Source organism: Ursus americanus, chromosome 21 (genome assembly GCF_024610735.1).
Source record: "Ursus americanus isolate L20-20 chromosome 21, mUrsAme1.1.p, whole genome shotgun sequence".
In the NCBI taxonomy this organism is placed as follows: Eukaryota; Metazoa; Chordata; class Mammalia; order Carnivora; family Ursidae; genus Ursus; species Ursus americanus.
This window is the reverse complement of record NC_142147.1, coordinates 11,564,466-11,591,677: the sequence shown is the minus strand read 5'-3', so window position 1 is coordinate 11,591,677 and position 27,212 is coordinate 11,564,466. Positions and strand designations below refer to the sequence as shown.

General features: G+C 43.9%; 1 protein-coding gene across 4 annotated transcripts in view; it reads right to left on the bottom strand.

Annotated features, from left to right (window-relative positions):
* Positions 1-27,212, bottom strand: part of FTO (FTO alpha-ketoglutarate dependent dioxygenase) — a 369,186-nt gene that overhangs the window by 152,831 nt on the left and 189,143 nt on the right. For all 4 annotated transcript variants that reach the window (XM_045806806.2, XM_045806805.2, XM_087870428.1 and 1 more), the window contains exon 8: positions 4,088-4,212. In XM_045806806.2, the coding sequence (XP_045662762.2) occupies positions 4,088-4,212 (125 nt within the window). The remainder of the gene's footprint in view (positions 1-4,087; positions 4,213-27,212) is intronic.

The window sequence follows — 27,212 nt, the reverse complement described above, 5'->3', positions numbered from 1 at the left end:
TGCCTTCCACAGCCCCTTTCTGGGAACTTGCTAGAATCTCATCCCCAGACACATTCTTCAACTGGCTGCCAAACGCGCGTGCTCATGCCCAGCCTCTCACGCGGCGCTCTGTGTATGGCACGTATACCAAACATACAAAAATGCTAATGGAATCAACTCATTCTTGTTTCAGAACACAGAGTCACGGGCTGTGCCCGCCGTCTCGGAAGGAGAGTACAGAGCTTTGTGAAGCCCGACGTCGCTGGTCGGCAGCCAGGACCCTCTATGTTCACAGGGAGCTGGGAGAGAGCTTTAAGTAGATTACTCTTACCAATTAACAGTAAGCGAACAAGCAGCTTATGACCTGCCTACTGCCGGCAATAATTAACATCGCTATGATGGTTCTTTGAAACAGGAATAAAGAGAGGAACAAACCCATCTACTCAATTAACATTATGTGCTTTTGTCTTCCTTTTACAGACAAGAAATTGCGAAGTTGTGGTAAGAACAAAACAGCGTCTGGGAGTGACACGTATATTCAGTATCCAAACATGCGTAATGTTCGGTGGCCAGAGGCTGAAGTGGATTGCAATTTTTTTGTAGAGCATTTTTCTCGAACACTTGATTTACCTACATTCGCTCAACTGAACTAGCGAGCTGAAAATTACAGATCTGCTTCTCATTCTGACATGTTCAAGGTAAAGGAAGCCCGTTCCTTCCCTTCAGCTGACTATGGATAATTATTCCACAATAGACATGCTCTCAAAATTCTCCACGATCGAGGAAAGGCACTAGGGATTTGCAGAAAATAAACCAAGGCGCCGATGTTTTGCTATATTTTATTTAGAAAAACAGCTCGGGCACAGACACGGAGCTGTACCTTTTCTTCAGCGTACTTTTCAAATGATAATTTCTTCCACTGTCACCATTAAATCTTAATCCATTCCAGCTCCTTGCATGGGTCATTGAGTCTATATGTACTGCTGTTATTTTAAAATGTTTCCCCTTGGTAGGGAGAGAGGGGGAGACAAGACGTTGAGAGCCAGATGGGCCTTCTTCACAGTTCATTTATCAGACCTAATACGCGGGGCTCCACCCTCTTCTCTTGCACTATTGCGGTTAAACCCCCATATAATTTGGTAATCATTTTCATTATCAGAGAGTGACCCTCACGCAGCCTAGCCCGGGACACCCAGTCCCTGCAGCTGCTCTTTTTCGGCCTTTTCCTACAGTAAACCCTAAGAACCTCAGGGTTTATTAGCTGCAGACTGACCTTTGGGCTGCGGAGGTCAAGAAGGGGTCAGATCAGAGGGCTTGCCCAGTTCTTTAAAAGCTATAACAAGCTGTCCATCAGGCAGAGTGGACTGTATAAACAAAGCCAAATCTTCAGAAATTCTGTACCACTTCTGTTAACACTTACCCTGCATTCACACAGCTTCTGATGTACTTTGGCTCATTCAGCTCGGGGGAAGTGAATAGACAGCCCTAATAAGCCTATTTGGAGAGGCTTGTTTATGGGATTACCGAGCTTGGGGAAGGAAACCCACAACATTCAGATGTGCCTCTGGAATCGCAGGGTTGTGTGACACTGTGACAAACTCGGTTACCCCGAGTCATGCAGAAGTGACACGTTCCTCAAAAAGCTAAATTACAGGGAACATATGCTTTGAGTTTAAGAGACTTCAGGGAGTCCCAAACAATGGCTCGGCTCCTGGCCTGAGAGAGAGACAAATACTTCAAAACCCCGTTACAAGTTCTGCTTTAAAATATTCTCCCTAATATCATTACTGTAGAGGAAACTGCCGGAGGGGGGGCGGGGGTGGGGGACCTTTATGACAATGGCCTCCTACGAAAGTCACTGCCAGCTGCAGTCTCCGCTGACCCACATTTCTTGAAGCAGTGCTCTTCGTAACGCATTCTCCAACGTGCAATAGAAGGTAATTAGAGTCATCTGTATTTAACTTGCAGAGGAGAAAATTTCTATTATCTAATCTAACTGATCCCCTGATAGCTTCGATGAAAGGAAAATACTGTAACCTATTGTTGGCCTTTGGCGAGCGCTAATTATTTTCTGTCAAAGCACATTTTGCCTCGTGTAATTCCAAAGTACACAATGGGCCAATCTCTAAAACACAGGCGGCTCGATGAGCACGGCGGTGGGTGTTTTATAACTTTCACCACCACCCGCCCGATGGCTACTCGGGCCAGCGCCCGGTTCCAGACGGCCAGAGGACGCTTTGATGAGGGAAAGAGAGGTGTACGGTAACAGTCTGTTTATACAGATCATATGGGTGAGTCTTTTAGATAGGTCACTGGGATGGGAAACATCAAATGGGGGTGGAGAAGGGGTGAGGGGGAAGGATTATGGTTATTTAATACTCTGAAGACACTTTTCCTTCTGAGCTCTCAAGACATGACCCTCTTGAAATTTGCTTTCAGGTGTTTAGTTTTAAGGGGGTCTGCAGAGTGTCAGCTGCTAAGCTCTTTCTTTTCTCCTCCCCTACCACAAAGGACTTGAGAATTTTTGTTTCAGATGCTAGACTCCATCACCTTCAACACTGGCTCCAGCTCCTGATTAAATTGTTAGCAGTAAGGGCCAGAAAGGCTGAAACCAGACTCCTTTTAAACAGGCCATTTTGGGCATGTTGTCTGATGATTTGGTGTACTAGGAAATTATTGTTAACAAACCAAATGCACTCAACAGAAGACAGCCATCCTCAACATTCGGTCTCGGAGCTGCGCTGTCCTTGGAGGGGTGGAGGGAGGGTGGGGGGCAGAAGAGAGATTACAGGGAAATTCATCCTTTCTTTCTCTCTTTCCTATTTCATAAGAAGCACCAGGGGGCAAAGATGTAAAAGGTTAAACACAGAGAGAAACACATCTTAGATGTCCCCACATGGATATTCCAGTATTTAATAAAATATACATACTTCAATGAATATATATGCCGAAGCTGGAATACAAGAAAAGTTAAATTGGAGATTATTTAATTACTGTGGCTGAAACTGTCATTTACTCTGGTCTGACTACACTACAAAAAAGAGGGGAAAGGGAGAGTATCAAGGTGAATTTTAAAATTATACTTTTAATACAAGTCTGAATTTAGAGATAATACACATACTTGAGAAGCAGCTTTGCAAATACCCAGTCGAAATGCACAGTTCGTACTCTTTACTGTCTCCTTTCTTGGAAAACGCTCATCTTCAGCCTTGTTCAGACAAACCAATTTTCATGCAAATCGTTACTAGTAAAGCCATCAATGATTACAAACTCTGTTGCATGAACTCATTTGGAGAAATATTATATTTATCAATGTTCTTGACTCCCAGGCACACAGGATTCTTAAGCATCAAATAAGACTCCGAGACAAAATTCAGCATAATCTTCCTGACTCCTCTCCCTCTTGCTGAGAGACAGGTGATAATTCAACCTTTTTTACCAACTGCAGATCTAAAGGGTAAACCTAACGTTTGGGGGAAGTGGTTCCCGCCTTCCACCCATCAATTGTTTTTCAAATAAGAGCAGGATAACAGAACCCAGAGTACGCAAGCCTCAATTCTGTAAAAACTGATGATCTGTAGAAACGTTCTACCAGTAACAGCTTTCTAACCACAGGTAAGTCCATGAGCAAAGAAACTTAAGGCTGAAGCCAACATAATTCCTACTTGGCCAATTCTAAAACTGGGGTTGATAAATAGACCACTTTCAAGCAATGTGCCTCTCAATGAGTGATGTAAGAGCACCGTGTGAATTTCCCAGACATCTGCCCTAACTAGACAGCAATGTTAGTCTCTTAGAGTGTTGATTAAAAGGGTCCTTAGGCATCAGGTAGTTCTATCCTCTTGTGCTCAGGATACAAACATTTATGTGAAACGTTACCACTCAGGGATCAATCGTATACACTACAAGATCACATCATGGCTCAAGACGATTAATGTAGGTACCACGTGCAGGAGAGCTACCTTTGGCTGAAAGCATCTGTAACTTACTGATTTTTCATGGCGCCTCCAATGAGAGGGATGAGGCCCATCGTGAGGAAGGGCTCAGCCGAATACAGCTCTCGTTTTTTTTTCAGGGACGACAAATCCCATTTCAGCAGAGAACTAACCTGGCGTGCCACTCCCTCCTCAGGTTCTGCCGGGTAGTGAGCGAGGCAAGGATGGCAGTCAAGATTTCATTCCTTTGTTCCACGGGGACCCCCTCTCTTCTAGCTTCATGGAGCACAGCATTTGTCTAGAAGAAATGGTCCAAAAAAGAGAGAATGGGAAAAATTAATAATAAAAAAAAAAGCCCATAAGCAAATAAGGACAGTAAATCAATGGCTTTTTTATTACAGTTCCCCTGCTAACAAATCAATACAGTAAATTATGGTCAAAAATGGCCAGCATATATTTTGTATTTAATCAATGTACAAGGCGCATAAGGTAAACTTTAAAGCTCCATTGCCTTAAGTAACACATCGAGATGCTGTATGTTCTCACTCTAATTTCCTCAGTGCACCAACGGTCTTTTTCCTGGGAACTGCCTCCCACGAGCTATTATTAGAAATGATTTTCACGTACACTTCACTGTGAGTTGTTTGTTTTGCCTTTTAAAAAAGAGCAGTCTCAGACTTTCGCTCGCTCTGTTTCCTGCCACCCAGCTGAGGATTTCTGCACTGCCTCTCCTATTTGAATCATTAATTTCTATTTCCAGCCATGCCAGCAATTTTTTTTTTTTTGGTTCACTCATTTTCCTTGCTTGTTGCAAATTCAAGAGCTGGCAAAGAAAGAAACAATAAGAGTACAAAAATCAAATTCAGTCTCAATGAATCCTTCCAGCTTTAAAAATCCACGACATAATTCAAATAATATGTACAGGGATTCTTGTGCACAGCAGACTTGGGATTTGAGGAAGGATCACTTATTCCACGGTCACGGCTACGGTCCTTAAGAGAAATTCGGCTCACAGGTGAGTACAAAACACTGCAGTTTCTACCTAGCATCGGAAAACGTCAGATGTTGCTTTTAGAAATAGTGGAAGCCCCCTACACATCATGCCCGGCTCACTCTAACAAGAAGCATTACATCAAAACTCAAATCTGAAAGTGTCATTTCAATTTTATCTACAACTCATTCCTGTATGCTCGTTTTGCACACGTGTGTTTGAAACGTGCAAATTCATGTAACATTTTAAGAAACAATTAAGAAAACAATATAGAGTATTCCATTGGCATTTGAAATGTGACTGAGGAAATGCCTTTCAAGTTTTAATCATGGAACTTTTCATCACACGTATTTATCTTCATACAACTGGAATCGAAATCTTGAGAATTTAGACATGTTTTTCATTTAAAGTTGGTGTGGCTTCTTTGGAGATGTTATACCCAAAGCAAATGCTAAAAGGAGCGAACCTGTTACTTTCTTCGTACTGGTCCTTATCGGACTGATGCCAATGCTTTCATTCACTTAAAGAGCACACTCACAATTTTGTCCTCATGTAACTTGAAATACTACTTCCTTACTTCTCTATGGTATTTTGCAATGTATTCTGAATGCCTTCCATGACAGCCTTGAGAAGAGGTGTAGTGAACACTTGTTGTCTGGCTGCCTTCCATCCAGACCCCATCCCCCTTTCCTGTAACAACATCAAACCTTCTCTTAGGGAAGTCTTTTATTGTATGCAGTCTTAGAGAGACTGCCAACTAAACAAAGTGTCCCGCTCTCTCCCACGAAGGATGTGGGCCAGGCCAACCTGATTCTCTTTTCCAGGACTTGAGACACTTAAGAAGAATGACAAAGAAAGGGAAAAAAGTTAGAGGCCATTTATCAATTTCCTGAGTCCCTACCACCCATGGTCCTCAAAGTATTCCTGGTTTCCTGAATTTTCTGAGTAGAGATCATTCTTCTTCTTTTGATACTGTTGAGTTATCCAATATCCTTTGACTCAAGTTCCATTTTGTTCAAATTCACCAGAATCTGTTTCTGTTGCTTACAATCAAAACCCCAACTGACACAGAAAGATAAGATAGGAAATAGTATCGCCATTGTTAAAGGATTCAAGATAACGTGACTAGCACTAGTCCAGAAAAGGATCTCTGATCCTTTGCCTCTGATCTCTGCCTCCTGGGTCCAGAATTACATCTACTAGACTAGGCGATATACCCAGTTGGACACTCCGAGTTTCGAGGGCAGTGACATTTTTAGTCCTTCAGCACAGGGAGGAATGCTCATTTTCTCTAGGTACTTCTCCCCCATGAAGCCCAGGTTCCAAGTGGCTAAAGCAGGAGTTGCAAATGCAAATACCCACCAGAGACAGACAGGTAACAGTGAATGAGTTAAGCAAGATGACCTGATGAGGGCACGGGCTCTGTGCAACTCTGCTATTCAGAAAAGCTGTCTCAGTGGTGCCAGATTTGGGAATTTTCAAAATAAACAAGAAATCTGTTTTGATTTTTTTACGTGAAAGATCCTGACTTTTACATGTTGGAAACTCATTTTTTTTTTTTTTAAACTTTCAAAATACCACGTGGCCAAACAAGAAACGCCAGCGACTGAACAGAACTCAGGCAGCGGCTCACTGGTGACCTCTAATGTAAAAGATGTCTAATTTCAGAGAGGTCCTGGCATCAGTGGGTATTCTGACAACAGCACTGCTCCTTGTCTGTGATAGTCTACCTCAAATACTTAAAAGGTGGAAGGAACCTCAAAAAGCCATGTAGTTTATCACTATGTCTGTAGGTACACATTTTACCAAAATAATAAGCAAAACGTTTCAAATAGAAGACAAAGTACACATCTAGATAATTCAAAGGACATGCATAAAATTAATTCTCCTTGTGACTGTATTAAAATAACTTTAAAAAAAAAGTCATTTATCTCTTCTTTACCTCTTGCATCATTTAAATTTTATCCAGAGGCCCTTGTTTTCCCTGATCAGCCTCTGCGAGGGGAAGGAGAAAGGATTTAAGAAAGTAAGTTTCACAATGTTAGGGATCCCATCTGCTTACTTTACTACTGCACCCCAGTGGTTGCCTAATGATTTTTAATAAATATTTGTCCAATCAGTAAATAAAGAAGGAACTTGAAAAACAAGTACGGCAAAAACTAAGAGCAAGAGAAGACTGTCTTTTAAGATTTTACTATTAGATAAACTTATAAACTCATAAAATAAACTAAGAGTTATGTGCTTTACCAAGGAGCTCTCTCCACTTGACGAAAGGACCCACTCTGAGTTCTATTTAAATAAATAGTCCCCCCAGTGCAGAGTCCCCCAAACTTCAGTCATTCTAGCAGTCTTAAAATTCTTGCCACGTTTCTGTGTTAGATATGCAAATATTTGATTTTTTATTTCAAATGACCACATTTTAAAGTGTAAAATAATTTTGCTTCCAAAGAAAACTCGAAAACCAGTGGTACCTGTCATAAATAAAAAGATAACTACAAAAATAATATATTAAAAACAAAGCTATACATTTATTTCATTCTAGACAGACGTTGCTTGCTGAAGGCTCTGGCACAGAAGCCTACTCTGTCATTGTAAATGAGGCCGTTAACAAGTTTTGGTGAATGTTAAAGACACGAAGACCTCCTTGACACGAAGATGTGGACTGAAGAGGAGCTGAAGAGGGAGTCCACTTTCTCACAGTGTTGTCCCCATTATCTGCAGAGTCCTGGAGCGCCACCTACTGTCCCCCTGCCTAGCACCCATGGTCCACATCCCAAGTGGAAAACCTTACTACGATAGTTTTCCAACACTTTACAGATAAACCTCTTTTTTCCCCAAATGTATTCTTACATGGAACTCAATATATAAAACAAAACAAAATTGGAGCAGCTCTCTTTGAAGCTGCTAGGGAGGACCTAATGGCTCCCTTTGTCATGGGGCATCTCTTCAAAACCCCAAGAAACTCTGAAACACAATTTGCCAACCTCAACCCAGGAGCATTTAAAATAGCATCCAAATTTTTGAAAGTTTACACATTGCTGGTGGGAATGCAAAACACTGCCTTTGTGGTGAGCAGTTTGGCAGTTTCTTACAAAGTTACATACACACTTAACATAGGACCCACCAATCCCATTTCTAGGGATTTAGCTAAAGAAACAGAAGCTTATGTGCACACAAAAACCAGCACAAAAATGTTCACAGTAGCTTTATTCATAACTGCCCCAAACTGGAAACAATCTCAATGCCCTACAAAGGGTAACGGGATAAACACACTGGGGTACAACCATACAAAGGAATACTGCTCAGCAGTAAAAAAGGACAAGCAATTGAGAAGATGCAGCCATTTGTCTGAATCTCAAAGTCATTATACTGAGTGAAAGAGGCCAGTCTCCAAGGATGAAACACTGAGTGATTCCATTTACTTAACATTCTGGAAACAGCAAATTACAGGGACAGAGGACAAATTAGGGGTTGCCAGGGATTAGGATGGGTGAGGGTTTGTTACAGAAAGGCAACATAAGGGAGTTTTGGGAATGATGGAACTATTCTGTATCCCCACTGTGGTGGTGGTTACGTGAGTTTATACATATGCTAAAACTCGTAGAACTGTATGTCCCAAAAAGTCGATTTTATCATATGAAAATCTTATAAAATTTAATTGTTAAAATTCATTTCATCACATTTTTAGGACAACAAAGAATGTAGAAAGCCAATGTACATACAAATACATCTGAATAAGTAGTTAGTAAAAATAGAGAGAACTATATCTAGATTATGAAACAAATTCTGTTATCAAAAAGAATCTTTTCAAGATATTAGAAAAGGATGGGTGAATTTAGATTGAGCATACAGACCCTAAAATACAGTATTTCATAAAATTTACAGTGAAGTCATTGCACAAAAGTTAATTTCAGAGTGTCAAAGAGCGTTCTTTTGACAAGAATTAATAGTGATATTTTTCTCCTCATACTAGTGTTGGCTCCTCAAGAGTTGACTTTATGCAGGAAATGATAATAGCCCATTTTCCCATCAGTAGTAACACAGAACTGTCTTCAAACAAGTACCAATTTTTAAACAGTGTCCTGTTACTGCAAACACATTCTCCCTCTCCTCCCCTCAAATAGAGGGCATAAACCAGGGGTTTAGAAATCATGCTCTGGGGGTTAGATTTCATTTCATTAGTAACTTTTTCAACAGAAATTGATGAAAATGCTGGACTATCAGGAAAAGACTAAGAATAGTCTTTTCTTTTTTTTTAAAGACTTATTTATTTATTTATTTATTTATTTATTATTTATTTATTTATTTATTTATTTAGAGAACGAGAGGGAGGGGAGGGGCGGAAGGAGAGGGAGAAGGAGAGAAGCAGATTCCTCGCTGAGCGCAGAGCCCCGCACGGGACTCAAACCCATGATCCAGAAATCATGACCTGAGCCTAAACCAAGAGTGTGACGTTCAACCGACTGAGCAACCCAGGTGCCCCAAGACTAAGAATATTCTTAAGACTGCTAGCTGTTTCAGATCCTGGCTGCCACCTCCTAGCTGTGGGCCTTTCTCCCAACTGCAAAATGGAGATGACCCCAGAACCTCTCCGTGGGTTCTTGTGAGGAGGAGGTGCCCAGACAAACGCCACTATGATTAGCAGTGTTTCAAACTCACGAATCAGTCTCATGCTAGGTTGTACTGTTTTAACAAAAACATTCCTGCAAGTGTCTATGACTTTCCATGAAACACAAGAAAAGGAAATCAGGCAACCACTGAACAATCACAATCAGAAGAAGCCTCTACCAAGAGCCAGAGGCATATTCTTTTATATCTCAGACCTAGTGGCAGAAAATCTTTACCCTCTGATGGTGGGTTTTCTTTTTAGAGCCAGTCCTGGTCTTACTTGACACCTTTCTCTCTTAGGCTACCACACAATACGTGTCCTGACCTTCCTCATCTCCTCTGTGGGTTCCTCAGCTGTTGTTGGCCCAGGGCAAGACCCTTGGTTCTCATGCGATATCTTCTGTTCGCTCTCTTGTGGGTGACCTCCCCTTCAGTGGCTTTAAGGTGCCCCTATAGACTGAGGACTTTGAGCAGATCATCTCTGCCAAGCTCTGGCCCCATATAGCCCATGACCGCCTATCTCTCCTTAAATATACCCTACAAACATGGAGTCTCAACCTCAGCTTGTCCACGTCTGAACCACTGTTGCTTCTTCGAAGCATCCCATCGCTTCCCTCTTCATCGACCTGCTCCTTCTCCTGTATTTCCCTAGAAGGGTGAATGATACCACTATCAACTCCATCGCTCAATCCAGATGGCTAGGGCTCATCCTATTGGCCTCTCTTTCCTTTCCCTGCACTCCCAGTACCTAAACTTTAAATCCTGTCATTCTTCTCTGTTCAATATGACTCAAACTTGTTTTTTCCCTGCTGCCACCGGCTGAGTTCAGGCCCGTTATCGTCTGGACCATGCACTTGCGTCCAAACTAGCCTCCGTGCATCCATCTCACCCCCCTCATGAATGTTCCTCCTCCAAGAGGGTTATCTCAGGGTCAAAGGCAACAAGGAGCTTCAGCCTCCAAAACCTCACCTAAACCAAAGCAACTCTTTTCATATGTTCATATATGCCTCACTTATTGTCATTTGTGAGGCCAAAAACAAAACAAAACAAAAAAACAAAACAAAACACCTTAATTTTTTTAGAAGCCGGAATTCTTAACCTGACCAAAATAACAACACCTCTTCTTAATACAGGTCCTGGTCACTTCTCAAATTTTATCTCCTACCATCGTCTGTTCCATTTAGAACCAATGTCAGTTCCCTGAAAATACACGGCTGTCCTACACGATGCATGTACTTGCTGTATAACTGGCCAGAAACTACTAATTCTTCAAGAAACACCTCAAATAACACCTCCTCTATGAAGTTCTCCATGAACCAAATCCTTCCACCAAATTGCATGGAGTTGGTCACCCCTCCTTACGTGGCGCTGCTGAACATCTCACAAACCATGCCACGTTCCGTTGCTCTTATTTACTCACTGGACGCTTCCTCCTCCAGAGCGGGAGCTTTATTAGAGCAGATAGGGCCCCACCCATTTCCTCCCGATACCCTCCAAGGTGCCTACTTTGGCACCGTGTCATGAAAACAGACTCCGGAGAGATGCCTGTTGAATAAATGAAAGCAAATGACATGCAGGAACATGTCTGGTAAATAAGATGAACACTCAAGCCGCAGAGTACCATTCGAGATCAAAGACAGTACGTGAGACAAGCTCTGGCTGGATGCAAACCGTACCTGATGAGAATTCTAAGAAAAACATTGTGGAAACCATTTTTAAACAACAGCATCATGAAAAATAAGGCTATGCAATCCCCAGGTGACCACGAAGAAGGGCAATACATATCTGGAAGGATGTTTCTATAAAAGTATATCTGAAAGTTTTACTACACTGGGATCCCATGTAATCTTTCCAGACCCTCCTAATAAGCCAAGAAGTCTCATTTTCTCCACTGCAAAAACACAGAAACACACAAACAACTACTTTGGACTCTGGCAACCCATAGCATCCTAAGGACCTCTAAGAATTCCTCAGTGTTTTCAGCTTCTTCTGGCTCAAAATCTTATGCATAAAACCAAAGTAAAAAATCCACAACCAGAGAGGACAAGGAAGGAGGGAGGAAGGGAGGAAAGGAGAGAGGTTGATTGGGAATGAAAAAAGAAAAACCAAAACTCTAAGGTTCTAAGAAGCCTCGAATTTGGGGTGCCTGGGTGGCGCAGTTGGTTGAGTGGCCGACTCTTGGTTTGGGCTGAAGTCGTGAACTCAGGGTCACGGATCCAGCCCCGCATCGGGCTCTGCACTCAGTGGGAAGTCTGCTTGAGATTCTCTCTCCCTCTGCCCCTCCCGTTCATTCTCTCTCTCTCAAGTAAATAAATAAATCTTTAAAAAAAATTTTTTTTTAAAGTCTCAAACTTTGGAAAAAGTCTCCCAATTCTGAATTTATTCAATTAAAACTGAGCAATTCACCTAATTCTTGGTGGATGTATTTGTACATTCAGTAACTGTCAGTATGTCCTAATTCTGGGATACCATGAGGAAAGCACATATGGACAGATGTGCAATACACAGAATTTGTAGCATACAAGGTTTTTGGACAGGAATCACGCTGAGCTTTAAAAGGAAAATTACAGCCTCTACTTCTTACTAATAATTCGACAGAAGTCTTTAATTCTTTTGGTTCCTTTCTGATATGGGGTAACAACTTCTGAAACTCTGATTTAATCCATCCTTCTTACAAATCAGAGAACTCTGCCTAAGGAAATGCATGGAAACAGGAGGCATTCCACAAACGTGGCTGGTAATCCCTCTACTTTAGTTCATTAAAAAAAAAAAAATCTGCTGCTGTTTTTCCAATCTCAAAGCCATATAAACACCAGGATGCCAGAACTGCATGCTTTTCCCACCTTCCCATCTCCCCATCCTCGCCAGCGCCAAAAAAGCAGTACCGTCATTATGGGGAAAATGCCCCGCCGAACACTTTTTATACACAGAGTGGCCTCACGTTAGGGCTGTATTTCCCCTCTGCACACACAAATTACAAAGATATGCTCGGACTGATAAAGAGGGCTAAAGGTTCAACTTGTGAAGAAACTTGGTTTAAGATGTTATCAGCTGGGAAAGCTATTTCCTCACATCAACACTGCCACGGGCTGTCAAAAACCCAACCAGGGCTCCCCTCTTCAAAAGTCCAGGAACACTTTTTTTTTCCTTTCTTTCTTTCCTTTTCCTTTTTTTTTTTTTTTTTTTTTTAAAGAAGAAAGGCACAGAACCCACTGAGATAGCCTTAGTCCCATCAAAGAAAGGTCGATCTCAGGTCTTCTTCATTTACTGATTGTCAGTTTAAGATGGTTCTTTTGTGAGGCCTCCGGAGCTCAGTGCTGAGTGATGCCTTCACATTTGCTAAACTGGACTGGGCACCCCCGAAGATCTCCAGCATGCTGGGATCCACAGGCCGGCAGAACAAATAAACACACCTCTCAGCCTTTTTGCCGACTTTATCTCCCTCTCCGGGAGCAGGAGGGTTTTGGGGGTGCTAATGTTTACACAATGTTAAAACTTTCTTTCCCCTGTTTCCTGAATTTGAGAAGACACATCCTGGATGACCTCGGCTGAGAGATAACACCAAGTCACCGCTGGCTGCCACGTTTACTGGACTACTTCAGGCTGCTGTCTCCATCCCGCCCCTCCCCACCTCTGCCCTTCATGGCGGGCTCAGCAAGGAGAGCAAGAGAGGAGCTAGACTGTCTCGAACAGAAAGCACAAAGGCAGAAGTCTCCCAGAGGCTGCCCCACAGCAGCCTTTTAGTTTAGTCCCACCTACAAATCCACTTGGTTCAGTTCATCTCAAAGACCCACTTGATTTGAAGGAATATTTCAGCAGTTTTTACCAAATGAGCCTCAAAAATGTACTAGTAAGCCATACTTCAGCCTTTTCCCGTCATGTGCTATTGAACTAAGGGAGCTCTCGGAGAGTAATCAAGGATGCTGGGAAAATGCTCCCTTGGTCAGTTTCCTCATCTGTCTAGCCCCATGTTGGGCTCCATACTCAGTGGGGAGTCTTCTTGGGATTTTCCCTCTGCCCCTGTCTCTATGCCCTTCACCCCTGTTCATGTGAATGGGTGTTCTCTCTCTCTCTCTCTCAAATAAATAAATCTTTAAAAAAAGAAAAAAGATTTCAGAAGGGGTGTCTGTAATAGCACCAACTACCCTTGTGTGATTATGTGAGATAATCCACTTTGAAAGCACTTTGCACAATGCTTGGCATGTACAAAATGCTCAGTGAATGTTGGAGATCTGTCATCAGCAGCATTACGTGTAAAAAAAAATTGGGGAAAAAAAAGATCCCAGAAGATATGGATTCCATTTAAAATATGTATATTATATATATATATATATATATATATATATATATATATATATATATATCCTAAAATACCACAGCCATGAATCTGAATAATTACTGAGTTTTTTCCCCCCAAAGCACTTTCATAGGACCTCCCATTTTTCTCCTCGTACCAACACAGAAATCACTACAGCTTGTGCGTCTCATGAAGTGCCGGAACCACAGCAGCCAGCCCAGTACTGCATGAACTCTCAGGTCAGTCGTGGTGGTGACCGCTGGAATGCCCGGGCTGCCGGAGGGAAGGATGGCGTGCTGGGACAGTGAATGGAAGCTGGACCTCAGAGCTCCAGTTGGCAACGCTGGTGTTTCAGATGATGGCGGAAAAACCGTCCATGTATTTGTCAAGGAAGGAAAAAAAGAGAAAGAAAGGGAGGGAGGGAGGGAAGGAGGAAGGGAGGGAAGAAAAAAAGAGGAAGAAAAAAGAAAGGAGAAGGAAAGAAGGAAGGAAAGAAAGAGAGAGAGAGAGAGAGAAAGGTGGAGAGGGGAAAAAAAAGTGTTGTTTATAGAAGCCAGCTGCTTGGGCCCTGGCGCCAGCAGCCCTCATCCTGCTATTTTGCGCTCACAACCCCACTGCCCCCACTGGCACAGGTACAACTAAATGTTGACTTCAATGCTTCAGAGAGCACTCGACTGATTTTGTACATGATTAATTGCCAAAGACATGGCTGGCCATATGGAACAGAGAAAGCATCAAGTAATTCATACTTCTGTATGTGATCGCTTGGCCCCTGTTGTTTTAATGTACAGGAAAGAGCTAGTATAGCACAGCCCTGGTGTCTTGCCCCTGACAGCCCATTAAGAAATCTCAAAGCACCTAGTCGAAGTTATGCTGTTGGCTTTTCAATAGCAGCCTAATAAAACAGAAGCAAAGCTTTCCAACTAGTCTTAAATCTTTCACATACAGTACATTAACTACTGTGGCTAAAACAACGGGCTTCTTATGATAGGAAATGGGATTTGATTTCTAGTCTCTGCATACTTACTGAAAGCCTTTTTTTGACCTTTATGGAGTTTACAAAATCATTGTTCTTTCCCCCCCTGTTTTCCAAGTAGCCTAATAGATTCATTTGCTTCCATAGAGTCTACTTGTGGTCACTACTGCACGCAGTCTCTATCATAAAGCTGATTCACACGGAGGTGGAAGAAATGGCGTAATTATTCTTACCAAGAGAGCCCAAAAGTCGTTCTGGCTTCTGAAGCACTAGCTTTCTTCAAAAACCAGAAGACAACGAAAGCTATACACTGGGGGAAAGTCTCATAAATACACTCTTATCACCCTCCCCGCCCCCCTCGCTTTCCCATCACTCTGTGAAATGAATCCATTCGATGTGGGAAAAAAATATCAAAGTATTTTCCAGATGCTCTACTGTTGGCTGTGACACTCCAAGCCGGGCAAGAGTTACGGTAAGGTGCCAACCTCAGGTGCAGTTCTGTCCCGACCTGCAGTCTATTAGCTCTGTCCATTACGAAAATCTTTGCAGACTGTTATTTTCAGGTGGAGAGGAAATGCATATACATTTCTGTGACGTTTTCCTTTCCAGGATTTTCAAATGACAGCACTAAAAACTGTAATACCATCATTGGTAGTCTCCTCTGTCCGGTTGGAGGTGTGCTGGCAAGGGGATGACTTCGTTGGCACTTTTCATGAGAAAATATTTATACAATGTTTTATGTCTGAGGATTTTTAGGTGGTGAAATTACCCTTCCACCAGAAGACACCACACACGGAAATCCCACTTGACCGCCTATTCATCAGCAGGAGTGTAAGTGCTTCTACTGCCCATTTAGAGCTCTAAGCCAACGAGAATTTCTCTGCCTCCCCGCCGCCTCTCCTTCCTCGGAACATGCTGGTACTTTCCAGCATGAGCAACTCGGCCAGTGAACAATATCATGAAACAGAGGGCATGAGCAAGAGGCTCCAAAAAAAAAAAAAAAGAAAAGAAAAGAAACAAAGGCATTGAAATTGACTCAGTAATGTAGCAAAGAAGACACAATGCAAGATTTCCACAAAGACAAGCAAGTGTCCTCACCCACCATTGTGTGATAGTATCTACTGTTTTACTTATGGGACGCTCCATGGGGCATGATGGTAATGTAAATCCCATCTTACAGATGGGAAAACTGAGTTCAGGGAGCTGAAATGCCCAAGAGTAATACACTTCGGGGGCAGAGGCGCAAGCATGCGAAATCTTCACATGTCTAGCTGCCTGCTCACTGCACTAGAAGCTCTAACAGATTATACGTAAAAGTATTCTATGTAATATATACCTAGAGATACCGAAAAGAAATACCCATGAAAGTATCTTCCTGAAATCTCATCCATGGAAACAAACCCCAACCTTCGCTGCCTCGCTTCGATAAAGAAATTAAAAGGTTCAAACTATAGACACGGCACACAGCGATACTCCCTGGATCCCGAATTAGGTATGGACATCTGCATACATCTCACATAATGAACACGAGAATGACAGCCGGCTTCTTCCCAATTACTTCCCAATTCAGCAGTGCCTTGTCTTATCTGTCTTTTCATCAGAAACTATTCACTCCACAAATAAAAAAGCAACAATTCTCCCAACCCCGCCACAACATACACATGGCCCCCGAGTCCCAGCCACTGCTTCTAAGAATCTCTCTGGGTTAATCTGGTCGTTGGCCTAACTGTTAATTGGAGGTGAAGAATAGCTAGCTACACCCAGCACTCCATAATTGATCCACTGGTGATGTTTGGCCTAAAAGTGGCTTAGCGGCTTCCCATCCTTGGGCAAGTGAAAAGTGACCCAAGATCTCCATCAGATCAGCTCTCCCCTTCCCCCAAACGGCAGTAGCACAAAGGCTGAAGGGGTCTGTCATGCACACTGATTATATGAAGTGTAAAACATTGGGGGAGAGAGGAAGGGGAGGGGAGGCCTTTGAAAGGGAACGGGGAAAAAGAAATCACACTTGCAAGAGGATCCAGCTGACAGCCCAGTCCCTAACAAGTGAGACAAGTGAATATGTTTGGAAACATTGTGAATGCAGGAAGAGTGCGGGCCTTTTGTCTGCGGCCCTACAGTGTGTCTTTCACCCAACTGCTGCCTGCATCACTGAACATATGTTTTCTACACAAGAACTGAAGCAGAAAAGGCTCTTTGTTATAATTCACTCTTTTGTATATATCTGTCCCCCCCCCTTCTGTCCACCCCCTCTTTCAGTAACATCCAAACCAAAGCCCTGGTGGAAACTTTAACTGCCCGCGAGAGTGAGGCCAGAATGCCCAGCCGGGACCCTTCTCCTGCCCCAGCCCCCAGGCCTAGAGAACTGCTCTCCTCACAGTGGCAGGAGCAGCAAAAAGGTACATTATTTAGTGCCTACTACACGCTCGGTGTCGCAACAAGCATTTAACCACATCATCTCATCTGATCCAAGTCACCATACATGAGGCACCTTTATTTTAAACGTGAAGAGACGGCGGCACCGAGAGAGTAAATAACCCCCAAAGCCACGAGGGAAGAGGTCAGTTCTAGACGTGTGGTGCTGGCAATGCTTTGGGGACATTTATCAAACAGGGGTACAGAGTTGGAGAGAAATGTAGATGTAGGGTTTGAGAATGTGGGGAAATTTACACACACACACACACACACACACACACACACACACACACACAACCATTCTGCCCACTAAACAAAACACTGCATCTGAGCTGGGAACCAGCAGTACAAAACTCAGAGTCAAGCAAAGCTGATGAGGCTTCCTAACCCCGCCTGTGATGAAGAGAAAATTGTAGGTCTCTCCTGTCTTTGCGGGTTTTACCACAGGGAGGACAAACACAGGCTCTGGAGTCCCAGTCCCTTAGTGGCTTAGAGTTGGCCGTGAGCAAGTTACTTACCCTCTCTCTACCTCAGTAATCTCATCTATAAAATGAGGGTATTTCTAGCATCTACTTTGGAGGGTACAGAGGATTCAATTTCTAACACCAGGTCCTTAGAACAGTGCCTGACACACGGTAAGGCCCCAGTAAGCGTTAGCAACGTTAGAGTTGACTCCCACTTAGGGCCACAGTCAAGGCACTAACGCTGATCCTTGTCTTCGTAGTAACCTAGGTCTTTGTTTCTCCCTTCCCCGCCGTTCACGTTAACCGTGTATCTATAGCAAAGACGTTAGTCTCTTTTAGCATGGATCCCTTGGCTGCTGTTGGTGGTGGGGACAGGCGATGGCAGCTAACATTACCCGGTGCTTACACATGCTAGGGGCTGCTCACACGCACAGTATCACTGAATCCTAACATGAAGTCTATGAGAGAAAGGCATCATCATTTCTATTTTGCAGATGAAAAGCCTAAGAGGCAGAAAGATTAAACGACTTGCCAAATCTTCCACCATTAGTCAGCAACAGAGCCAAATCTAACCCCAGCATCCGACTCCAGTGACCGAAGGGAACATACGTGTAAGCCGATTTATGTCGCATAAAGTCCCTTCGTGAATGTTATCTCATTGAATCCTCATAAAAACTACATGAGTTATGTAGAGCAAACGTTATTATCCACATTACTGCACGTGAGGAAGCTGAGGCTCAGCTAAACTAAACGACTCGTTCAAAATCACAGTTAGTGTAGGGGCGCCTGCGTGGCACAGCGGTTAAGCGTCTGCCTTCGGCTCAGGGCGTGATCCCGGCGTTATGGGATCGAGCCCCACATCAGGCTCTTCCGCTATGAGCCTGCTTCTTCCTCTCCCACTCCCCCTGCTTGTGTTCCCTCTCTCGCTGGCTGTCTCTATCTCTGTCGAATAAATAAATAAAATCTTTAAAAAAAAAAAATCACAGTTAGTGTAGTTGTTGAGCTGTGACTAGCAATCCGGGGTTCTAACTCCAGGGCCAGCGTGTCTAAGCTCAAGTCACAGGGCAGAATTACTAAAGACATAATTCCCATGGAGTAAGTCAACTATTTGAGTCTCTGCTATCTGGCGGACGTCCCCAAGGTCATGGTACCTGGCCACTAGGTGCTCACAATCCAAGTAGGGAAATAAAATATAGACACAGGGCGAGGGCAACCAAGGGGGTTGCAGAGAACAACTGCTGAATTCCACATAGCTCTCAGAATTGATTTTGATTTACACAAGTCATTTACAAAGCAGTTACTCTACTCGACTGTCCTGTTCACCTTCCCACTTAACACTCATCTGGCTAAGTACTCTTCTCTCATTTGAAGGAAACGAAAACTAAAATGAGGATCTGCAAGACCAAAGACAGAACTAATACATTTCACCACATACATCTGCCCACTTAAAAAACATCTTATTTTTCTTAAGATTCCTGAGGTCAGAGGTAAGCCTCACTATAACGAAGCCGCTCACGCTATTGACAATGTGACTATTAAAACTGTCAATGAAGTAACAATCTGGCAGGGAAAGATAATTCAGGGAAAATCACATGAGCGGTGTTGCTGCACTTGTCCTCTGATAACATCTACTTAAGACAAATGCAGTCCCTGCCTAGGACGCTCTCTGTAAACACAACTGTCTACAAAGTCTTCAACGCCAGCGTGACTTGCTCCCTAGCACGTATCTGCTCAGAGGAGACAAACAAACAGATGCACACACACAGACACACACAGGCACACGCACAACTTGGGGACAGAGTTCTCAAATAAGAATTCAGGACCTACCTACGTGCCTATTAAGTCAGCAATGTAAGTACGTATTACTAGTGTATTAATAAGAACTACAAAAAGGAAAATGCTTTACAGTGGCTGAAACAATATAACCAGAAACGTATTAATACCAATAACAATTGAGAAAAGAGTATCACCTACTGAACATCTGTCATGTGCCAAGCCCTGCTGTTCACTTTCCACGTATTCCTCACTAAATCTTCATAATAATTTACCGAAATAGGCTTTACTATTACCTCAGTGTATAGATAAGAAGATCAAGCCCCAAAGATATTACGTAACTTGCCTGAAATCACACAGCCGGTAAGTGGTAGGGCCGGGATTCAAATCGAGGCAGTCTGACCGAGGTCACTCCTTTACCCGCTCAACTACAGAATGACTAATCACACATAGAGCACTTTCTGGGAGCCGGGGACACAGCAGCTCACTGAATCCTCAGCAAACTTTCCCTGCAAGTGGTTAATAACTGACCCCGGAGCTCACTGCCCGTGGACAACAGAGGAGGCGGGGTCAGCAGAATTGGAGTAAATGATGCTAAGTTCTTGAGGATAATTTCAGTAACAGACCAGGGTTCAGAGATGGTCTCTACCTGTGGAGAAACAGTTGGCTCGCTCCCTCACTGTCTGGAGTCCCTCCCCTGGGGACGCACGGACAGAGGAGCCGAGGTCACAGGGAACGGCACCATTTTTGGAATACACAAGACAACCACCAAATGGCTGATGAGTCTCAGATCTACCAAACTGTCTTTCCACCTAGATCCGCTCCAGACACCTCAGCTCTTTCCGAGCTATAATGCCCCAGATCAAGGGGGAAAATGATAGTCTCCTTCGGGAGCTGTGTTTGGCCTTTCTCACATTTAGGACTATCACATACGCAAGGAATCTGAGCGGCAGACAGAAACACTACTTCTGAATGCTAGTGTCATCCCGGAGGTTACAGAAGTCCTCTAGGTTGGCAGATGCTATTCTGTGGATATGATTCGTGCCACTGACAAGCAATCGTCATTAGACAAAGAAGCGTGGCTTAAGCAGAAGGGTAGCTTCTTCCTAGTTGGGAATATATTCAACGTTCACGTGAGCAATTAGTGTAAGAACGCAATCGAAGGAGCATCTATACATTTATCAGAATCTGTGGCTGGAGTTCATGGAAACGAGATTTTCAGCTCCAGACTTCTCAGGAATTTATAAAACAGAATTATCACACCACTGCATTCATTTGCTAAAATTATTCCAACTGCGATTTGGACTAAAACAAACAAGTGGGATTGCTCAACAAGAACACAGAGGGACATGGCACGTGAATGGGCCACTTGGCGCCCGTCAGCAGGAGCAGTGGTGGAATCGGCCCGCGCTCTGTCTTTGTCCTTTATCGCCGCCCGCTTAGGGTGCTCCGAGTTCTAGAGTCCTAACGATATTTCATTCTTTTTTAAGGGAAAGAAAGCAAGGAGTCCAGCTCCCATTATGGATCCCTTTTAAAAGCCATACCCCCAGTGTAACACTGTGGGGGTACAGACTGTGCAGAGTTTAACCTCGGCTTTAAGCAGGTAGTGTGGTCACCACAAAGTTGCTCTGGGGGCCCCAGGGGCAAAAGAAGCCACGTTTCTGCTTTGAGTGATACCGTTAAAGACCCGCAACAATACTACGTCTGTTGGCACGAAATCCTGACGAACTCTAACTTGCTGCAGTCTGAACAGTTTTATGCTTTGATAAGCAGATATTACTGGCTCATCTTCTAGAGATAATTGTCTCTCCTGCCTCGTTCAGTGGTTATACATTCCAGACCCCGAGATTAAACCGTTGTAGAAAAACCGGTGATGGGCACGGGCCTTTCATGCTGGAACTGTCTCCATGAGACGGAGCAGGGGACACTTTAACTTTGGGGTTTAGACAATGGGTATCCTGAAAGGGTTAGAAAAATGGGCAACAACTGAGCCTCCTCCTCCCTCCTGTGTTCAAGTCAACCACCTGCTGTGGTATTTTTGTTTCAGTAACAAAGAAGCCTTCATGTTGGAGGCTCATATTTAATGTTTTGCCGCGCCGGCCCCCTTTAGTTTTAGTTAACTCTTAAGGAGCAGAGAAAGAAATATTTCTTGCCTGACACACAGATAAAGACACCCACATACTTTCGTGGCTGGCCCCCACAAATAAATGGACGTGGGCCCATGACCGCCTGCGCACTGCACTGCCTGCCCACCTCCGCACCCCGCCCCAGAGTCGGGAGATCCTCTATTTCTATTTAAGAAAGTATTATCGGCCGCTGGGAGCTGCAGAACATTTGTGATTTCATGGTTCACTACAGTAACAGGTGCTGGGGTAAAACAGGAATGTAAAGTGTTAAAAAGAAAGGGAGGGGGATCACTTCAGACACATTAAGCGGCTTTAAACACTGACAGCAGAAAGGGGAAAATTTTTAAGCAATTTGGTCGGGTCAGTAAAAAGTAACACAGGTCAAAGGAACAAAATGGTACCCAAAATTTCTGCCTGTTGATAAATGGGCATACTGTCTTGTGGCTGGGTGCAGCACAGGCAAAGAAAGGCCGAGCAACTGTTGCGTGGAAACAAAAATATGCTCTCTTTGTGGCACTTTGACAATAAGTTACTTCAGCTCGGTGAACGCGTGAGGCCCCCATTCTCCCCGTATAGGCGGCTGGGGTATACATTCATGGAAACAAAAGGGTCCGTTTTCATTGTAACCATGCGGAAGGGTTAAGCATTTGACCTTCAAGTATGGTGCGCTTGTGCTCGGTGGAAAGGTTCTTGACAATATAAACAAGAATGACTGCTGTTAGAGAAAGGGGACACAATTAAAAACAATCTCAGATGCTTGTTGTACAGCTGTTCAAGTTTCAGCTCTGCCTGACCTCTAAGGATGCTACATGTTTAACGGAGACAATTTAAGATATTTTCGTGAGTCCCTTAACCATTCACCATCTTAAACACAAAGCGCGTTTCCAGTAACGAGATTTTATGCGGTGGGGTTTACCCTGAAAGCCACTTGCCTCCCCAATCTGTCCTCCTCTTGCTCTCTGACCACCCTGAGCAGCAGCGAAAGGCCAGATCTTACAGGCAGTTGGTGGGAGGCAGGAATGTCTGACTTTGGAGAGCACCGTTAGCACAGTGCTTTTAAAACAATTGTTCTTTTTTTTTTTAATAAGCAAAATGTTATTGCACCTTACTTTCTAAAAAAGACGTTAGTAAGGAAGAGTTTTTACTCTGGTCAACGATGATCTAATTTACCTGAAAAGGAATTCTCTATATTTGAACAAAAATACGGTCACTTATTTTCAGTCCACAAAGGGGAAAGCCCAGAGACATCCCAAACACAGTTAGAAACAGGCTAAAAAACAACAACGACAACAACAACAAAACCCAAGCATGTATTCCAAGCCAGCCAGAGAACATAGTCTCAAAAGAAATAGAAATTCTAAAGTAAAAGACTAACTCCTTTTCTGAGCTGAGGAAAATCACTGCCTTCCTGTGACTGGATCTGCTTACGGCAAAAGGCTCTGAAATTCCTCCACAAGTAAGAGGGTCCCTGGGAAGTGACCCTGAGAAGGTGCTGCCCACTGCTGGGGCTGGAAGATGCTAGAAGGATGAGGGACTGCGGGCTTTACAGGAAGAAACCATGGCGGCCTGCTCCAGATTTGAGGAGCCGAGGCTTCCCACTTGTTGGGAAGAAAGGAAGTCATACCGAGGTGAGACAAAGGGAAGAGACAGGCCAAATCTCGTAAAGAGTGGGGCACAGGGAAAGTTTTGCTTGTCAAACACACTTTAATCTCTAAAGTCACTGGGCTTTGATGTTGCCCCAAACAGAAAACCTACATGGTTTGCAAGATTTACAGCATTTCTGTTGGGAACAGTTTTCATGCTCCAGGGTTTTCCCTTCGGAGATTAAGGTTTATTTTATCCCTGATGTTCGGTGTGCCTGACTGCTAGAGCCTCATCAGAGACAAGGACATTTTCCTGCCCTCTGACTCATCAAATACAGCAAACTTCTATTCATCAAATCAAGTTCGTTTTTCAAGGAACAAAGCTGCTGGAGTTGATCCAAACTGTGGGGTAATCACTGTCATTCTGACAAGACAGAAGTGTTTCGTTTGCGAAGAGTCAGCTCCGAAGAGAGATCACAAGAAAAGGGACTTAAAAAATGGCTACACTAATCTTTATATTATAAAAGGCCACACAACTCATTTCGCGAGTTGAAATGAGGAGAAGCAAAATAGATGGGAAAGAAAGAAATGAATCACCACCTCTGCCTGTACATCGAGGGCAAAACACCACAAACCCTAACATTCAACTAATTATGAGTCACAGAGAACAGAAGTGGTTTAGAAAAGGGCCACCTGAGGTACAGTTGGCTGGAGGGAGAATACTCCTTTTTGTAAGCTGGATCTGATTCTTCCAGACCCAAGTGTGATTTGACCCGTAAAGCTAGAACTTTATAACGTACTAGGCTGAGAAGCTAGTAGCAACATTTCAACTGGATCAGGGGTCATACTTAAGTAATTCCAGCTCGATTTAGGAAAATGGCAGGTAGGATCACAGAATAAATCATCGCTCGGATGCTGAGATACCTGCTTTTTTTTTTTTAATGATTTTTTATTATATTATGTTCGTCACCATACAGTACATCCCCGGTTTCCGATGTAAGGCTCGATGATTCATTAGTTGCATATAACACCCAGTGCACCATGCAATACGTGCCCTCCTTACTACCCATCACCAGCCTATCCCATTCCCCCACCCCCCTCCCCTCTGAAGCCCTCAGTTTGTTTCTCACAGTCCATAGTCTCTCATGTTTCATTCCCCCTTCTGATTACCCCCCTTTCTTTATCCCTTTCTTCCCCTACCGATCATCCTAGTTCTTATGTTCCATAGATGAGAGAAATCATATGATAGTTGTCTTTCTCTGCTTGACTTATTTCACTTGGCATTATCTCCTCCAGTGCCGTCCATGTTGCAGCAAATGTTGAAAACTCGTTCTTTCTGATGGCTGAGTAATATTCCATTGTATATATGGACCACAACTTCTTAATCCAGTCATCTGTTGAAGGGCATGAGATACCTGCTTTTCACCACGGCACCACTGCCAACTAAAACGAACCTGTCATCAAGTTGTTCCTGGTCCCGCACAGCCCCACCTACAGAAGGTTCTACCCTCAACATTCTGTGTGCCTACAGCAGCCTGTCGAGCATAATTCTCTGGCCATGGCAAGCGGGGATCATTCACTTTTGCCAAAACAAAAGGCAAAAGACAAGAAAGGGATCCTCCCCCCACACACTCTTCTATAGGCACAGGCGCAATAAAAAAAGAAGTATATTCTTACTTCTAGGAACAGAAAACGTCAACAAACCCCTTAGGTGTCTTATTCGTAATGATGCTGATGGAAGACACTCCTTTTTCACTGAAGTGTGCCAACACATCCCTGCAGTGCTAACACGCAAAACCACAGAACGCACAAGGGCAGGGGGAGACCTAACACCAGCGTGTGATCGGCGGAGGCTGAAGCATCACCCAGGTCCCCCAGCTTCCGACCACACCACCCTTCTGGAGGTTATGGCTTGAGGTTGCCTGAGGACACGCATAACTCTAAGTGAGGTTTTACTCAAAACTGTTAACGATTTGATCCTTCTCCTTGTACCCCCGCTGACACTATAAAAAACGCCCAACCATTTTCCGTGGCTTTTCTGCAACAGACGCACACTTGTGCAATAATGAAGATATGGTTGTCCCTTTGGGGGTTCGCTTCTGCCATGCAATTTGCAACAAAACACACCCTGGATTTTAAGAGAGCTATCCCGTACTTATGATATTGATTTTTCATTTTGCTCCACAAATACTACCACAACTTTAGAACTGATATACAGCATTACCAGTTTCCCTGGCCTTAGAGGCCAAATTAATCACAAAATCAACAATCTGTTTTTATGCCACAAGAATTCAATTTTAGTTTTCAACATAAATTGCAAAACCACAGCCAGCGCCCAGTGCAATTTTGGAGATGCACTGCTAAATTGCCTCCCATTTGTGATTTAATACAACAATGGTTTTGCAAATTAAAATGTTTACAGCTGCAGGTCAGCCTTTCTGGAGTCAGCTACCAGGCAACTGAATGTCTACAGGCCGGTTTCTGGAGAAGTCAGGAGAAAGCTGACAGCAACACCCCCATCTGGCTTAAATGTGCTTCTTCTCACGCACCTCCGGTTGCTCTATAAACACCCCTGACAGACAGAACTGCTCTGAAAACTTCCTCTCAGCTCAGACCACAGACATGTAGAGATGGATTCGCTTAGCTTCTCCCGCCCTGTCCTTCCGCCCTTACCATTCAGCCGAGATTCTTTCCAGGCTGAATGCACCAGGAGGGCTGTTCTTGACTCTGCCAACTTCTCTGCGGGGTTTGACACTGGTAATCTCCCTCAGTCCCACCAACTCCCGGTTTTCTTCCAACCTCTCTGACTGACATCTCGGGTTGTTTCCCTGGCTCTCCTGTACTTGTCCGAGGTCATCCCACCCTCGGCCCTGCGTGCTCCTTACTCTCGAACCTACGTTCTCTCTCACACACTCCGATTTCTTCGAATATTGTCACTCTGGAGATGACGGCCATGTGTTAGATGCTTGTGGCACAAATCCACACAGGGCACGACACGGCCCAGCACGTGGTCGGCCCAGAGGGAATGCCTCCTGAGGACCTGAATCCAACTCCCAAATCTACACTTTGGCTCTGACGGCTCTACCAAGCTCCGCACCACTATTTCCAGATCTTCTTAGATGCTCCACTCAATATGCCCTCCGACTTCCTCCTCTTAGCTTGGCAAATGGTAGCATCATCCGGCTAGTAACTATGACCAGATTGATCTGTGAAACTGACTGTGAGCTCTCCCTCACCTCTCAGCTGCACCCTCTGAAGGATGGTGAAGTTGGACATCCCTCTTTAAAAACAAAACTCTGGAGTTCAGCTCTCTCTTTTCTTCCCTTCATTACTGCCCTGGCTCAGCACCTCATTATTTCTCCTCAGAATATTTGTAACAGGTCTTTGTGGCCCCAGCCTCTCCTCTCTATGATCTATGTGCCACCAGGTACAATTCTGGAAATGGGTCTTGACTGCCCCTGCCTCGCTATGCAAAGTCTTTGACTCCAACTGCGACCACGATCTCCAGATTATAGGCCAAATTTCTAAGCCTATCATTCAAGGCCCTTCTTGAGTTGATTCCATTCTCCCCTTTCCACTTGTTCTCTGATTCCTAGGTGCCTATCCCCCATCTTCCATTTCACCCCAAACAGGGACCTGAAGCACAGCAGGTTACAAGGTATTATATCGTTTCTGCCAACGTGCCCTAGTATTCTCTGGAGCCGTGTCCTTGTGTCTCCTGTTGGCCCTGCCTGACATGGGCTCCATCCCTCTTCTTCACCTGTGAAAACTCTGCCTACTGAAAGTCAGTTCACTCTTCAAGGCACCTCAACGACAACAACAAGAGTAACAACAACAACAACAGGCACTTCCACCACCATGAAGGCTTCTCCAGGTTTCTCAGCCGGACTTACATTCTCTGGGGCACACTTGCAACATTTTGTTTCTACCTCTCGTTCCACATCCCTCATCAGGCCTTACATGTATGTGTGCCTATCTCCTCACAGGCATGTTAAGCTCTACCGCTATAGCAACTCTTGGTTTTCTCCAATTCTTGACACATGAAATCTTTTCAAAAAATAATAA